This window comes from Branchiostoma lanceolatum, chromosome 7 (genome assembly GCF_035083965.1).
Source record: "Branchiostoma lanceolatum isolate klBraLanc5 chromosome 7, klBraLanc5.hap2, whole genome shotgun sequence".
Taxonomy (NCBI): domain Eukaryota; kingdom Metazoa; phylum Chordata; class Leptocardii; order Amphioxiformes; family Branchiostomatidae; genus Branchiostoma; species Branchiostoma lanceolatum.
The window spans coordinates 21,274,507-21,293,188 of NC_089728.1; the positions used below are offsets into that span (position 1 = coordinate 21,274,507).

The 18,682-nt window shown below is 38.8% G+C and overlaps 1 protein-coding gene across 1 annotated transcript in view; it reads right to left on the bottom strand.

The window, feature by feature from the left end:
- Window positions 1-12,120: 12,120 nt before the first annotated feature.
- LOC136438132 (tyrosine-protein phosphatase non-receptor type 2-like) overlaps window positions 12,121-18,682 on the bottom strand; it is a 34,955-nt gene continuing 28,393 nt past the window's right edge. Inside the window, exons 10-11 of the mRNA XM_066432849.1 lie at window positions 17,456-17,563; window positions 12,121-12,249 (exon numbers count right to left, since the gene is read on the bottom strand). Coding sequence (XP_066288946.1) covers window positions 12,135-12,249; window positions 17,456-17,563 — 223 coding nt within the window. The 3' untranslated portion in view covers window positions 12,121-12,134. The remainder of the gene's footprint in view (window positions 12,250-17,455; window positions 17,564-18,682) is intronic.

The window sequence follows — 18,682 nt, forward strand, 5'->3', positions numbered from 1 at the left end:
GTCGATTACGCGGGCTTCGGACGATTTTTAGAAATAAAAGTTGATCCAAATTTTGACCTTTTACCATGTTAGTCGATACTGACTTCGTCCATGTCCAAGAGAAGGTACCATCTCATGGGGGATTTTTAGTTTTTAGTGTTCGACGGACGTCGCCCGAGATTTTCATTGGAAAATACGGTCGACGCTCGGGCGATTTTGAAATTCGGCGAGCTTCGGGCGATCTACAAAGTCGGCCGACGCTCGCATGAATTGTGACGCCGGCTTAACAGAGCCAAATCTGTAGTACCGATCCCGGCCGGCCCGAGTAAAGTGGCTAAAACGACTGTCAAATTGCCAAATGTCAGTCTTTTGGGGAATGGGGAAATCGCGAAAGGCTCGCAAATGGGTTTGAATTTTTTAATATTCATACCGAATGGGCAATGCCAGAACTTGACGTCACCCATCGTGACCTTACAATTGATTAATTCAATCAACGGTCGATGTTTTTGAAATTTCGTTTTGTGGAAAACGTGCTGGCAAAAGTAAACAGCTATCTTTATGCAAACTACATGTTTCTTCTACTCGATTTTTCGCCGTGCAATCATCTCTTGAATTAGTAAGAAAAAGTCTGCAGTAAAGAATCCTCTTAGGAGGACCAATTTATGGTCAGTTGGCAGATAAAGATGATGACGTCGTCTTTAACTGAAGTTATGGCAGGTAGGAAGAAACGTGGAGTTTGTCTCTTATCTATTTCGTACAAAGAATGAAGAGAAAAAAGAGAAGTTGGGTAAAGAACCTTTTTCGATCCTCCTCATATTCCATGTATCTTCTGCTAACACTGTGTCCTTTAAGCATATGCTGATCATCTAAACAAACTCGTTAAATAATGATGTTGATTTATGATAATGTCAATTTTACTTTATAATAATATCTTAGACTTAATAATAGATTCAGTTAACGATATCGATGCTCGCGAATGATTGATTCATATGATGAGGCCTGACAAAAGAGTAGTGAGTAACACGTACAGGTTAAGAGAAGAACACGGAAAATACGGGTAGGAATCAGGTAGTGGTTTTCTACTCAAGGACTGGATCATCGTGATGTAATGAGGGTTCATTGACCTGACTCTTGAACAGATATGATGTACGCTCTACACTTGTACAGATGTGATATACGCCCTGCACTTGTACAGATGTGATATACGCTCTACACTTGTACAGATATGATATATGCTCTACACTTGTACCGATGCGATATACGCCCTACACTTGTACAGATGTGATATACGCCCTGCACTTGTACAGATGTGATATACGCTCTACATTTGTACAGATATGATATATGCTCTACACCTGTACCGATGCGATATACGCCCTACACTTGTACCGATGTGATATACGCTCTACACTTGTACAGATGTGATATACGCTCTACACTTGTACAGATATGATATATGCTCTACACCTGTACCGATGCGATATACGCCCTACACTTGTACAGATGTGATATACGCTCTACACTTGTACAGATATGATGTACGCTCTACACTTGTACAGATGCGATGTACGCTCTACACTTGTACAGATGCGATATACACCCTACACTTGTACAGATTACTCTCTACACTTGTACAGATGTGATGTACGCTCTACACTTGTACAGATATGATATATGCTCATCACTTGTACCGATGCGATATACGCCCTACACTTGTACAGATGTGATATACGCTCTACACTTGTACAGATATGATATATGCTCTACACTTGTACCGATGTGATATACGCTCTACACTTGTACAGATGCGATATACGCCCTACACTTGTACAAATGTGATATACGCTCTACACTTGTACAGATATGATAAATGCTCAACACTTGTACCGATGCGATATACGCCCTACACTTGTACAGATGTGATATACGCTCTTCACTTGTACAGATATGATATATGCTCTACACTTGTACCGATGTGATATACGCCCTACACTTGTACAGATATGATATATGATCTACACTTGTACGGATGCGATATACGCCTTACACTTGTACAGATGTGATATACGCTCTACACTTGTACAGACGTGATATACGCTCAACACTTGTACAGATGCGATATACGCCCTACACTTGTCCAGATATGATATATGCTCTACTATCTTGATATGAGGTAACAAGTAATACAAAAATAAAAAGCAATATGGGAGAAGATGCCATTAATATATAACATTTACGTACTGTGGCCCTAGTATCAGTTATTAAGATGAAGTGAAACATATAACAAGAGGAGCCAAGTGTACAAACTGATATGACATTTTATTCACTTTGTTTGTAACATTGAAAATAGTGTACATGTACATCACAATCGTGACATTCGTAAGTACAGCGTTAGCTAATGTTACAGTGACACCTGAAGCCACAAGCTGTAAAAACAGTCAATATATCCTACAGATGGTTTCTGGTAGCAAGATAAAAGATTGTCAAAACTTGGAAAAACAGTTCCGCTACCTGATTGGCCGAAACCTATAATTTATTAGGTAGAAAATTTCACTCGATCATTGCGGGAAATCAGGCGCAAGAAAATGGGGCGCAATCTTCTCTGAAAAAAACAAAAAAACAACACACTCTCATAACTAGGTATAGAGCCCTTTGACTGCTTCTTCAGGCACCAAACAGCAAACAAATGATCCTCCCACTATCTCTATAGTGTTTACTATTCTAGCCAGCCCTAAAATGCCCAGATTTTCCCAAAAAATCCCACCAAAAAAGGATTTTGAATGGTGTAAACCTTGTTTGCATTTGGCGTCGACTGTTGAGTACCCCTCAAGCGTTTAATCATGGTACTGAAGTGCCGGCTAGTGATCCGTGACAGTACTGCAAGCTTGAAACATTCTACAGTTCCAAGACTGCTGTTTTGTCACGAATCACTAGTCGGCGCTCCAGTACCGTGAGTAAACGCTTGAGGTTCAGTTTTGTCTGTAATCATACAATGCTTTATTCTAACCTTTATCAAATCGCTATTTTACTGGTTTAATATTATCTTAGTCCACGGCAAGTAAACTTTATAGATGACATCCTCTGCAGACGACAATTTTTTTATAATTTGAAGTAACAAGTAATACAAAATTGAACACCAAAAATGCGAGCAGATGCCATTCATATATAGATTTACGTGCTATGGACCTAGTATCACTGATTAAGATGAAGTGAAACATACAACAAGAGGAGACAAGTGTACAAACTGATATGACATTTTATTCACTTTGTTGAATAGTGTGTAACATTGGAAATAAAGCACATCACAAGAGTGACATTTGTACGTACAGCGTTAGCTAATGTTACAGTGACACCTCAAGCCACAAGCAGTAAAAACAGTCATTATATCCTACAGATAGTTTCTGATAGCAAGATTAAAGATTTTCAAAACTTGGAAAAGCAGTTCCGCTACCTGATTGGCCGAAACCTATAATTTATCAAGTAGAAAATGTTCTAAAATTTGACTCGATCATTGCGGGAAATCAGGCGCAGGAAATGGGGCGCAATCTTCTCTGCAAATAAAACCCTCATTCCTAGCTATAGAGCCATTTGATTGCCTCTTCTGGCACCAAACAGCAAACAAACAATCCTCCCACTATCTCTATAGTGTTTCTTAAGCTAGCAAGCCCTAAAATGCTCAGATTTTACAAAAACTCCCACCAAAAAAGGATTTTCAATGGTTTAAAACCTTGTTTTCATTTGGCGTCAACTGTTGAGTACCCCTCAAGCGTTCAATCATGGTACTTAAGTGCCGGCTAGTGATCCGTGACGGTACTGCAAGCTTGAAACTTTCTACAGTTCCAAGACTGCTGTTTTGCCACGAATCACTAGTCGGCGCTCCAGTACCGTGACTAAACGCTTGTGGTTCAGTTTTGGCTGTAATCGTAATAGCCTTATTCTAACCTTTATCAAATTGCTATTTTAATGGTTTGATACTATCTTGGGCCACAGCAAGAAAATTTATAGATAACATCATCTGTAGACGACATCTATTTTAAATTTCAATATGAGGTAACAAGTAATACAAAAATAAAAAGCAATATGGGAGAAGATGCCATTAATATATAGAATTTATTTGCTGTGGCGCTATAGCTAGTATCATTGATCAAGATGATATAAAAACAGTCAATATATCCTACAGATGGTTTCTGATAGCCAGATAAAAGATTTTCAAAAGTTGGAAAAACAGTTCCACTACCTGATTGGCCAAAACCTATAACTTATTAGGTAGAAAATTATCTAAAATTTGACTCGATCATTGCGGGAAATCAGGCGCAAAAAAATGGGGCGCAATCTTCTCTGCAAAAAAATCTTCACAATAACTAGCTATTGAGCCCTTTGATTGCTTCTTCAGGCACCAAACAGCAAACAAACGATCCTCCCACTATCTCAATAGTGTTTCTTACGCTAGCCAGGCCTAAAATGCCGATATTTTACAAAAACTCCCACCAACAAAAGGATTTTCAATGGTTTAAACCTTGTTTTCATTTGGCGTCAACTGTGAGTACCCCTCAAGCGTTTAATCATGGTACTGAAGTGCCGGCTAGTGATACGTGACGGTACTGCAAGTTTGAAACATTCTACAGTTCCAAGACTGATGTTTTGCCACGAATCACTAGTCGGCGCTCCAGTACTGTGACTAAATGCTTGTGGTTCATTTTTGGCTGTAATCGTACAAAGCTTTATTCTAACCTTTATCAAATTGCTATTTTACTGGCTTGGTACTATCTTGGGCCACAGCAAGTAAAATTTATATATGACATCCTCTGTAGACGACATATCAAAAAAAAAATCAATATGAGGTAAGAAGAAATACAAAAATAAAAAGCAATATGGGAGAAGATGCCATTAATATATAGAATTTATTTGCTGTGGCGCTATAGCTAGTATCATTGATCAAGATGATATAAAAACAGTCAATATATCCTACAGATGGTTTCTGATAGCCAGATAAAAGATTTTCAAAACTTGGAAAAGCAGTTTCGGTACCTGATTGGCGAAACCTATAACTTATTAGGTAGAAAATGTTCTAAAATTTGACTCGATCATTGCGGGAAATCAGGCGCAAAAAATGGGGCGCAATCTTCTCTGCAAAAAAATCTTCATAATAACTAGCTATAGAGCCCTTTGATTGCTTCTTCAGGCACCAAACAGAAAACAAACGATCCTCCCACTATCTCTATAGTGTTTCTTACGCTAGCTAGCCCTAAAATGCCCAGATTTCACAAAAACTCCCACCAAAGAAGGATTTTCAATGGTTTAAAACCTTGTTTTCATTTGGCGTCAACTGTTGAGTACCCCTGAAGCGTTTAATCATGGTACCGAAGTGCCGGCTAGTGATCCGTGACGGTACTGCAAGCTAGAAACATTCTACAGTTCCAAGACTGCTGTTTTGCCACGAATCACTAGTCGGCGCTCCAGTACCGTGACTAAATGCTTGAGGTTCAGTTTTGGCTGTAATCGTAGAAAGCTTTATTCTAACCTTTATCAAATTGTTATTTTACTGGTTTGATACTATCTTGGGCCACAGCAACTAGAATTTATATATGACATCCTCTGTAGACGACATTTTTTTTATTAAATTTCAATATGAGGTAACAAGTAATACAAAAATACAAAGCAATATGGGAGAAGATGCCATTAATATATAGAATTTACTTGCTGTTGCCCTATAGCTAATATCATTAATCAAGATGATATAAAAACAGTCAATATATCCTACAGATGCTTTCTGATAGCCAGATAAAAGATTTTCAAAACTTGGAAAAACAGTTTCGCTACCCGATTGGCCGAAACCTATAACTTATATAAGGTAGAAAATGTTCTGAAATTTGATTCAATCACGGCGGGAAATCAGGCGCAAAAAAATGGGGCGCAATCTTCTCTGCAAAAGAAGTCTTCATAATAACTAGCTATAGAGCCCTTTGATTGCTTCTTCAGGCACCAAACAGCAAACAAACGATCCTCCCACTATCTCTATAGTGTTTCTTACGCTAGTCAGCCCTAAAATTACCAGATTTTACCAAAATTCCCACCAAAAAATGATTTTCAATGGTTTAAAACCTTGTTTTCATTTGGCGTCAACTGTTGAGTACCCCTGAAGCGTTTAATCATGGTACTGAAGTGCCGGCTAGTGATCCGTGACGGTATTGCAACAGCGAAACTTTCTACAGTTCCAAGACTGCTGTTTTGCCACGAATCGCTAGTCGGCGCTTCAGTACCGTGACTAAACGCTTGAGGTTCATTTTTGGCTCTTATCTTACAAAGCTTTATTCTAACCTTTACCAAATTGCTATTTTACTGGTTTGATACTATCTCGGGCCACAGCAAGTAAAATTTATAGATGACATCCTCTGTAGACGACTTTTTTTTTAAATTTCAATATGAGGTAAGAAGTAATACAAAAATAAAAAGCAATATGGGAGAAGATGCCATTAATATATAGAATTTACTTGCTGTGGCCCTATAGCTAGTATCATTAATCAAGATGATATAAAAACAGTCAATATATCCTACGGATGATTTCTGATAGCCAGATAAAAGATTTTCAAAACTTGGAAAAACAGTTCCGCTACCTGATTGGCCGAAACCTATAACTTATTAGGTAGAAAATTATCTAAAATTTGACTCGATCATTGCGGGAAATCAGGCGCAAAAAATGGGGCGCAATCTTCTCTGCAAAAAAAATCTTCATAATAACTAGCTATAGAGCCCTTTGATTGCTTCTTCAGGCACCAAACAGCAAACAAACGATCCTCCCACTATCTCTATAGTGTTTCTTACGCTTGCCAGCCCTAAAATGCCCAGATTTTACAAGAACTCCCACCAAAGAAGGATTTTCAATGGTTTAAAACCTTGTTTTCATTTTGCGTCACCGGTTGAGGACCCCTCAATCGTTAAATCATGGTAGTGAAGTGCCGGCTAGTGATCCGTGACGGTACTGCAACACCGAAACTTTCTACAGTTCCAAGACTGCTGTTTTGCCACGAATCACTAGTCAGCGCTCCAGTACCGTGACTAAACGCTTGAGGTTCAGTTTTGGCTCTTATCTTACAAAGCTTTATTCTAACCTTTACCAAATTGCTATTTTACTGGTTTGATACTATCTTGGGCCACAGCAAGTAAAATTTATAGATGAGATCCTCTGCAGACGCGCTCCATTACCGTGACTAAATGCTTGTGGTTCATTTTTGGCTGTAATCGTACCAAGCTTTATTCTAACCTTTACCAAATTGCTATTTTACTGGTTTGATACTATCTTGGGCCACAGCAAGTAAAATTTATAGATGACATCCTCTGCAGACGACATTTCATTTTTTTTCTAAATATGAGGTGACAAGTAATACAAAAATAAAAATCAATATGGGAGAAGATAACATTCACATATAAAATTAACGTGTTGTGGCCCTAGTATCACTAATTAAGATGAAGTGAAACCTTTAACAAGAGGAGCAAAGTGTGAAACTGATATGACATTTTATTCACTTTTTTTTAATAGTTTGTAACATCAAATATAGTGTACATGTACATCACAAGAGTGATATTCGAAAGTACAGCGTTAGCTAATGTTACAGTGACACCTCAAGCCACAAGCAGTAAAAACAGTCAATATATCCTACAGATGGTTTCTGATAGCAAGATAAAAGATTTTCAAAACTAGGAAAAACAGTTTCGCTACCTGATTGGCCGAAACCTATTATTCGTTAGGTAGAAAATGATCTAAAATTTGACTCGATCATTGCGGAAAATCAGGCACAGAAAATGGGACGCAATCTTCTAAAATAACTAGCTATAGAGCCCTTTGATTGCCTCATCAGGCACCAAACAACAAACAAAAGATCCTCCCACTATCTCTAGAGTGTTTCCTACCCTAGCCAGCCCTAAAATGCCCAGATTAAAAAAAAAACACCAAAAAAGGATTTTCAATGGTCTAAACCTTGTTTTCATTTGGCCGTCAACTGTTGAGTACCCCTCAAGCGTTTAATCATGGTACTAAAGTGCCGGCTAGTGATCCATGACGGTACTGCAAGCTTGAAACATTCTACAGTTCCAAGACTGCTGTTTTGCCACGAATCACTAGTCGGCGCTCCAGTACCGTGACTAAGCGCTTGAGATTCCGTTTCGGCTGCAATCATACAAAGCTTCATTCTAACCTTTATCAAATTGCTATTTTACTGGTTTCATATTATCGTAGGCCACCGGAAATAAAATATATAGATGACATCCTCTGCAGACGACAATTTTTTTTTTCGGAATATGAGTTGATAATTCTAATAACAAGCAAAACGCCCCTCTGTGGTCGCCACGGCAATTGCTTAAAATTATCTTTTTTTTACACCAAAAAGAACATATCCACTGTGAATGTCAAGTCTGAATAAGTCATTGATGAGGCACCCCTTGTTTCATGATCAGCTGCAGCTACAGCGAAAATTCTGAACTCTCAGATCTAGTGATTCTTGGGAGCAAACCTGTTTGTATTTTCAGGGCAAATGATGAACTCTAGTTCATTTTGATTTACAAACCGTTGTATAATCTAGATCTAAGCATATTTTCTGGTAGGAACACCAGAGTTTGCCGGACTACACCCTCCCCTTTACAATGGATGGTCCCTAAATAGCGCCAAAGGTGACAAAGATATCCCCTTTACAATGGATGGTCCCTAAATAGCGCCAAAGGTGACAAAGATATCCCCTTTACAATGGATGGTCCCTAAATAACATCAAAGGTAACAAAGATGTCTTTCATAATGAAGAACTTTATTGCATATTTTGCCATACTTGGCATGTCGCAAAGTTGGTGCACATACGTCTTGTTTTGTAACTGTCGGCCACGCCACTAATTTATGGCATGGTTTCCAACATTGTTTGCAATTGGAGAAGGGCTCTAGCCAGCTTGAAACTTTTTCCGTCATCCCAAATCCCATCGTCGGAATAATCCTACGACAGTTTTTTTGTCCCTCAGCATGTATAAATTGCTGTCATTTTCAATTTCCAGGCCGATGTTTTGGGAGTGGTTTATTCAAATTTGGATACGTATTGCTACATCTTAAGGCTTTAACTTAACCAATTTTATCTATTCTTATCTCCATGAAAAAAGACTTTTTCATGGGGATATTGTTTTGAGTGTGCTTGCGTTATCCTGTGTCACTGTGTGTATGTTTGTGTCATCGGACGCTTAAAATCAGCATAACTGAAGAACGTGTGGATGGATTGTAATGATATTTGGTATGTGGGTAGGTTCTGGGAGGAGAAAGGTCAAGGTCAATTTTGGGCCCCCTGGTATGTGTCACTGGAACTGCAATGGCGTATTTGTAAAAAATCTTCTAAGGAGAATAACTGAAGAAAGGAACGAAAGATTTTCATGTTATTTGGTACGCAGGTGGGTTGGACAGAGATGTACAAACTGAAGTGCTAATTATCCAAATTGGGTCTGACTTTGCATAAGTAATGAGGAATATCTACTCCTCCATTGTATATACATGAATGTGCTTTGAGGTCGCACCTGTCACATCTGTTGGTCTCTTATCTAGGTCAAGTATTCCTCAGGTCCCAACAGCTGGTGGTTAAACAACAAATGGGTACACTACCAAACCTGTGTACTTGTTTCTATTATGTGGATACGTATACCCTCTGGCACATTAAAAAAAAAAACAGCAGCAACAACAAATAACTAGGGCAAATAAAACACATCATACATAAAAACAAATTTCATGGAGATTTTGGGTCTTCGGACTCATATTGCCAATTGATTTTTGTGAGCAGAATGGTCTTAAAATTTCTTTAGCATACGCAGCAAAATTTCAGATGCTTGCTAGAGCCCTGAACTGAAGGGAGATATGTTTAATGTGATGTATCACGTAAAACAGCAGTTACTCCGTGCCTGCGATGCTGGTGCTATACGCCAGGTGGCGCTAGTGCACCGATGTTGCTCAGTGTGTGTGTGCGTGTGTTGCTGTATATTCTCCAAACATTGCGAACGACAAAAGACAGCATTTTTGCCCATTGCCAGCAGAGTTTGCAATGTATCAGGTTGTCCTCAAACACAACATTATCTTTTCACACAATTTTATTCAATTTATTTATGGTGAGTTAGATTGGCAACTTGCTTTGTCTTCTAAAATAGGACACTTTGATATGACAACAGAAATAATTGTTGCCTTGAACCTTGAACCTTGAACGAGGACATCTGTGATGTCGTCTCGGGAGACAATGATTGTTGCACCAGCAGCATAACTCACACCACAAAAGAAAACTTTATTTTCTGTGAAATCTGTACATGTTTCAATGTTACACAAAAGCAAATGTTGGATGTGCACAGTGTAACGTTATATTAGTACACTGTTCAGCTATTAGGTTTTTGGATAACAAGATCAATTTTTACTTGGTGTTATAAACTATTATCTGCATGTGCAGTTCGGAGTAGAACTGTCTTCTGAGCTGAGGAGGGCACTGTTACATGTGTTACTCATCAGTCCTGAGTTTAACATCCTTCTTGAGAAGAGGTTTAAAGCATACTCAGTATGCAATGCACATACATACATAACCATACATACATAATCATACTCTTTAGTTGGAGCATACTCAAAGTTTAGTCTCAAGTATTCTCAGTTATACATCATTTCGGACTATTCTTTTCCATTCAAACAGGTTGCTGACTTAATAAAGTTCTTTAATGCAAAGAATGGACGGCCTCCTATCCTTCTCCTATCCTTCTGGTTTCTAGAGATGGATAGAAGGGTGCCAAACAGTTGGTTGTTTGTTGTGTGTTTCCACCATGGTTAGTTGTACTGTATATGACATGCAGCATGGTGATTTGATTAGAATTGCAGCAGTGCACCTGAGATATGGGCAGCTATTGCTGATGTCGTGACCCACACACATAATATACCTGTTATTACACTTGGGTGGAGTGGGGAAAGTCGTGTAAATTGTCTTTTACCAATGGCACAACATCGGTGGCATCAGGGGATTCGAACCCGGGACCACTGGGTTCTGGGCCGAAAAGCCTTCCGTTATGCCACACGACCCCGATCTTGGTGAAGGTGCCTTCCAGTTTCCTGGCCTGTGAAGTATTCATGAATCATGGTCCACGACTCACAGCCGTTAAGCAAAATTGTAACAACACAAGATTGTAATACTTTAGTTTTTGTTTCTCTTCTGATGTGACTTTTCCAGACTTTTTGGAGAGCATGTACAGCACTCCATGCCTGGCCAATTCTGACGTCCATATCATGATCATGTTTCGAATCTGTGTAGCCCCCCTCCCCTAGATATCTAAACTCAGTAACCTTCTCGATTGCAAACCCATCAGAGGCACAATGCACAGTGTCACATTACACAGAGATGTAACATAAATATGGTCTCTTTAGCGGGTATCTTACAGGACTGCGGCACATTGGTGACCTCGCTACATCCTAAGTTTGTTTCGTGTTACCCTTGACTTTACAATGGACATATCATGCAAAATTTACAACTAGTGTGACTCAAAAGACAACAAAACACACAATGCGTAAAAAGATTTGTTTTTTATCAATGAAATTCACTGAGCACTGTTAAATGCTGGTTTGCAGGGAGGTCGCTATTTTTAACTAGCCCCAGTCTAGTGAGATATCCGCTTTACTGACTCCAGGTTTTAGATGTACATGTAAATGTTTATAACTACCCGTCCTAGCAGTTGATATACCATGATAATGTAACCATGATCTGGTTAGTTAATTGCAGTGTTAGTGATGTCTAGTTATTAACTAGTTAACAACCTTGTCATTTTTTCTCAGTTCTTTTAATTTCGTCATTTATCGAACGAAAAGAGATTTCAGCACACGAATCATTGTTGTGCCTTGTAGAAGAGAGAAGTGAATCAACTGCAGTACTTAGCCTCCATAGTAGGCTCTGAACCGGCCTTTTGGGGGGCTAAATAATACACCTTTTGCAGCCAGCCCGTAACCATCAGCCAACCCCGTAACCATTTTGCCAGTAAAATGGTTACGGGGGTTGCCGGCAAAATGGTTATGGGGGTGGCTGATGGTTACGGGTTGGCTGCAAAAGGTGTATTATTTAGCCCCCCAAAAAGGCCGGTTCAGAGCCTGCTATGGAGGCTATGCAGTACTGCAGTACAGTTCAGAGTTTGCTTTCATTCTGTGTAGGTGTAGCTTGTTTTAGAGTCGGTTTAGCGTCGGAGTCTGAACTTGAACCGGAGGTGTCTGTCTCTCTGTCCGCAGCCAAGCCACGGGGCCTGCAGGAAGACAGAGAGACAGTCACAAACTGCAGGGTCAAGTTTTCACTGCTAACGTTACATATAAGATCTACAGTACATGTTGTGTACAGTCAAACCTGCCCAAGAAGACCACTCAGGGGACCAATAAAATCTGGTCTATGTGGACAGGTGGTCATTAAAAACTTTCATATTAGACTAAATAACTATTTCGATTTCCATGTATCTCCATGTACTTGTTTGTCTGCAATTAGTCTTTGGGCATGAACTTGCAATAAAAGTTTTTAAAAAGTTACTTATTGCTTGTTGTGTCAATAGGAAAAATTATCTATATAAGGGACCACCAAAAAGTGGTCATACTATCCAGGTGGTCTTTATACATGTATAGAGGTGGTCACTTGTACAGTTTTGACTGTAGTTTTATAACTTGAGTCGTCATTTGTGTATCTATTGGTTCTTCATAGATCCTTGAGACAAACAGATATTTTCAAATCATTGGTCTTTGATTCAGTGGCAAGATTACGAAGATATACACACAGCAGAACATGTGAAGATTTAGCATTTTGAAAATGTACCAACACAAATGAATAATTCACTGGCATGCCACAATTTTCTAAAGCCCAGTTTTGACAAGAGGCAGAAGTTCTCTCTGGTACGGAGGATGGAAGCTTGCATCTAAAGAGGAGCTGCATGTGGCAATCTGCCAAATAATCCATCAAGATATGTTTTGTCTAATGGGTAGTTACTAAGTGTAGCAAGTCTGGTACCATAGCTACGTTACAGTTTTAGACATTGGCCTTTAAACATTATGTAATGTTGCAGCTTTTTGCTGTAGCATTTAGCAGAGGTTTAGAGTGAGAGAGCTCAACAACAGAAGTTAATTCTACAGAAATGTCTGGGAATTATAAAAACTGGGAAAAAACACTCCAGGAGAGGTATAATTATAATAAAGTAAACATCTTAACTTTGAAAGTTTCTCCCTGTTTCCTAAACATGTACGTAATTATACATATAAATTGGACAGAAAGGGTTCAACCTTGGTACGGAGAAGGTTAAGTTTTCATTAATGTCTGAAACAGATGCCTGTGTTTTCTAGTGGGAATGAAATACATTTATGATTTACAAAGACACAACAGTTCTCGAAGATGTTCATATTTTCCCTCTTATTTAACACTCATATACAGCAATGTTGTGACTACTTCTTTGAACTTTCTGTGGCAGTGTTGTGTATAATTTTTGCAGAAGTCAAAACACACAAGTAGAAAACCTTCTGTTGTAAACATTTGAATTGGTATGACGTTGTTTATGGACTAACTTATATCTATTCTTGACTTTGGGCTGGATCGTTCTACATTGTAGTTAGTCCGCCTGCTGGTTGTTGAGATGTTTAAGGCCAAGAAGCTCTTATCAATTGTTCCTCGAGTTGGTCGCTTTTTCAGGTAAGACAGACAAAAATTACATTTTACTATAGTAATGGCACCCTTACAGCAACAGTGCACAGTTGACATATACACTATCACATCAATCTCTAAGCAAAGTCACTAAGACCAACGCCGTTAGGCATACTTATTAGCAGGATTTTAAAGCTGCAGCTATGCAATCTTTTTTATAACCATGTCAAGATTTCTACATTATCAATGGGAAAATGGTAATACCAAAACAGCTGTTAAAGGCAACAAAATGAAAACAAAAATCAAACTGTTCAGCAGGAGTCCAGAGAGATGAAACATGATTTGTATTAATGTTCAGACAAAATCGTACAAAGTCAAAACATGAGCATTTTTTTTCCATTGAAACAGGGTTATACAGGATATTGAAGAATTCATTCTAACATCGAACTAAACTGTTTCACAAAATTTGCATGATCCTTTCTGAAACTTCTTAATCTCTAGAAAGGACCAGCTCTGCATGCTGATTGGTCAGACCATGTTTCAGATGCATGCACATCTGACCAATCACCATCATGTAAAGGACGACAGGAACAAGACAAGCGTGGTGATTGGTCAGACCATGTTTCAGGTGCATGCAAATCTGACCAATCACCATTCGGCTAAGAAGGACAGTGGACACAATCAAAACATACTAATACTGGCCTTTAAGTACTTTTGGTTGGAAATCTGGGTACAGTTACAAAACAGAATGTTCACACCATCTTACAATGCAGTTCACTGTCCATACAACTAAATACCAGTGGGATATCAGAACAATTGAACAACAATGTACAATCTTGTGAAATAGACATGTGGGATCTTACCAAAATCAAGCCATTATTCAAATATTGAATATCTGAAAGGCCATTGTCTCCCTGTAGTGGGATCATACTTTTTTTAACCCACAAATTTACGTACAAGTTTGCCACATCGAAAGTTAAGGCTTATAACTAACTGTGGTAGACACTGGGATATTAACTGATTAACTAAGTCCAATATGTGAAAAAACTCTGTTTTAATAATGTACATGAATGAATCCTTTGCAAAGACTATGATGTAGTATGATAATTGTGATATTACATTTCAGGGAAGGCAAGATCGTGCAATTTCAGAAATGAAAAACATTCTATATATTCTTTTCCACTATTTCCAAACTAATTGTTTGTCCTGAAATAATTTTTTTCATTTCTAAGGGAAGTTTAAAAAATCTGTGGCATTTCAAAGTAAGGAATACTTAAAGGAGGACTTTTAATTTTCAGTACTAGTATTTCGACTTGAAGTTTCCAGACTATAGTGCTTGAGTACAAACATTATTTGAGAACTTAAAAAGTGCCACACCAACAGAACCATATACAAAACAGTACAATATGTTTTACAAAAATACCGTACAAAAACATTTTGTTGAAACCTAACACCATGCAGAAATTACAACAATGCCAAATGTACAATATACCAATAAAATAAGGCCATATTAAGGGGGCGTTATATTTTTTTTTGACCTCTACTAGTAGTGGCTACAAAACTTATTCCTAACCTTAGTATCATGAACTCATACATGTACAGTGTAGTGTTTTGAAATTTCAGGTCACAACGATGAACTCCTTGTTTAATCAAATATGACTTATGTGTATTGTTTCCATACTGAAAAAATTATTAAATCAAAGGATAGTGATCGGACATACATGTACGTGTACATGTGTATGATCCATTTTTTGCTTCTTAGAATGTTCCTTCCATGAAATTTTTCCGGAAAAGTGTTCTAATATTCAAGGAATCATACTGCAGGTAATCTGATAGTTGTCGGCCATTTTGGACCACCTGCTTCTTTGGGCCATCTTGAATAATCAGTATATGTAATCCGATATCTGTTGGGTATGCAGTGGGAGTACAAGCACCCTGGTCCCTGTTATCTATGAGCATTGCTTGTCAGCCATGTTATGACACAATGACTATACGCAGCGCCTTTTAGAAAACTACCGTTAATTGTATTCTGTTAACTTTTCCTTCCAGTGAACGGTTTTCAAAAAGGCTAGCTACATGTATTCGGCAACAGTCTTTACAAGACCTCCCATTCCAGCTAAGGCTAAGTCCATGACAACTGTTCACCCCAGTTTGGGCAATTTCTGCAAGTTTTCTGGCTGGAACGGAAAGTCTAGTAGAGGCTGGTCTTGCACGGCCTCTTTGCCATAGTATGATTTTTATCTAAATAAATGAATACTGCATGAATGCATGTTTTATGTCTATTGTAAGTGGAAACCTAAATCGTCATACAAAATGATATAACTGTAAGAAGATAGAACTGAATGAAATATTAGGTGTTACAAATAGTGTTGATGCTGGAAAAGTTACTAAAATGTACTATAAAAATGTCTGTTTTTCCACAACTCAAATCATTTTTCTTATTAGAAGACTTAGTGTTCCCTTGCAAAACTGAAGGAAAAACCAGAAGAAACACACAACAGGGCCACTTTGTGGTTTTGTTGGGTGAACAAGAATGGTAGAACGTCAAAACCAACATGAGAGGGTTATTCCATTTACTAAGTCAACAGAGGGGTGCACTGTGATTCAACTCGACTACTTCGCTTCATTTCTTTACAAAGTTTTCCCATCACTCTCTTGCCTTTTTTTTACACATTTGCTTGCACAAACTTTTCCCTTTTCAGTTTTCCAGCCCATTTCCTTCATTTCCGCATCACCTGTCCTTGCCTACCATAATGGTATACCCCAAGTGCACCTGTGTGCCAGGTGTATGGCAAGTGGAAGCTGTGATAGGGGTCTTGGGTAAAACAGACTTGTGGCGAGATGTTAAGAATGTGAGGTATCTTGGTCTTCCCCTAATCTCATCCTATGAGTAGCCAATGAGAAGTTGGGAGAAATTCAAATGATGGAAGTACTACTCTCTGATTGGTTATGAAAAGGGCCAATCACAAAGTACCATGTTAGGGACCAATCACATCATTACATACTTTCTGAACTAGGCTGGACAGTATTTCAGGATTCTTTTGTGGCTTTTCCCGTCATACACCTTTTTTCTGACTTCCACACAAAACTGTTGAAGGCACTTTATTTTCTAGGTCCAGGTTTTCTGAAAACCTCTCGTTACCATATCTAGGTACAGGATACTCAACACCCCTATGCTAGACTCCATCTACTACACAATGTACTGAGAGAATATGTTTAAACCTGACCATGTGGTGTGTCCTAGACAATTTGCATCCTTACTAGCTCATGTGATGTTCTGATTTTACCTCGGCTTTGAGCACATTTTTTGTCCTGAAGTTTGTTGAACGAACAATCGTACTACCTTTACCCTATGAACAACCTGCATGAACAACAGCTAAACCCCCTTCAGATCCTTTCCCTGACCATTTGCTATGTACAACACTTCACAAGCAGGTCCCTTAGAACTGCAACAAGAAGCTAGACACCCCTACATTGTCGTAATGAAACAGTCCACAACTAGACAACTGTATGCCAACAAAGTTACCACTTTTCACTTAAAGGAAAATAAAAGGAAATAGCACAGGGGAAGATAGACAGTCACAAACAAACTGGAACAAAGACATCCCTCTATAAAAATTTGTGCCAGCGTTTCCGATAACCCCAAACAGATCCTTTCTTATCCCCTTGTACAAATGAAGATGGACTATTCCATGTGAGACAATATAAGGGGTGTTTAGGTTCTGTTGGCTAGCTGCCCTTACATACTAGTATACCATCTGTGCAACAAGTACAGCCCTCCTGCTAAGGCCACCCCTATAGATGCCTGAATAAGAATAGGCTGCCAGAATAACCACCTTTCCCGGTCCGCCTCAGTCTTGCGCTGTTTTCTCTTCATCTCAGCCAGCTTCTCGGACGTACTGCTTATCCTCTCGTCTCGCCTTCTTTTCCTCAACTCTGCTTCTCTGTGTGCAAAAAGGAAACGTATGGAAATTCATGTTCTGTGAAAACATTTGATACGGTTATATCACATGGGATTCTAAGTTGTATCACATGGGTTTCCATAGAATATTTCAAACGCATTTCGAGTGTGCCGGTTGCGCCACTGTTGAAAATTCGAATGCCGAAATCGGAGGTTGGAATCGACACAAAACTCTCTCAACTTTAGGCGCATTTTGCATTGAATTGTGTGTTTTTTTGGGTTGATATGACATAAATAGAATACAACAAGGTGTATTCCGCATCCTCCGGCCTTTGGGCGATGCGACCCGCAGTTGTGTCGGTACCTAGAGTGATACGGAATACCCTGTGTTGTCTTCTATATGTATCCCAATTGTGTTTGCCATACTAAAAAAGTTCATGTACTTGTAATGCCCCTGTTACACAGAAGGAAAATCAGCTGATGAGCTCTACATGACATTTTTGGCAGTAATAAGCCAGGTGTTCTCTTGATCATTGCATCATTTTTAGAGACGGGCCGATGTTCACAGGTCCTCCAGACCCATCCAATCCGAGAAAAATAACACTAGAATCTCTGTATAACAAGGGCTTAATGAAAAGAAGTACTAACGCTCTGTAATGTGGAAAAGGTAAAGCAGTCATCCTTGATTAAAGTGAAACATGATGCTTAAATTTCATTTAGCTTTTAATTTTTAGTGCAATGTGGGTCCACTACAGATCTCCTTTTCAGCCAAACACACGGGATCACCCCTCCTGTTCTTACAAGTGTGTTGGGTTCTTTAAAAATGCAAACCCTGAGGTTTAATGCCTGAGGCTCTCCCTTACACAAGGCAGCCTGCATAACTTTGTTGTAGTTTGGCCGGTATATCTATGGACCAGCGTACAAACAACATGGGTTTGAATGCATGGAATGAAAAAATACTATGTACATTGTAGATTATATAGATTAGCCTAATACTAGAACTTTAGTTGTATACCAGTGGATTGCCATACTTTGTACCTTGTACATGTACAACTGTTGTGCAATAAAGTTATTATTATATATAAGGTTCTGTGCAACAGAGAAATCCCCCCCCCCCCAATTCGACAAGTACAATTGAACAGTGTACCACCATTTCATTCTG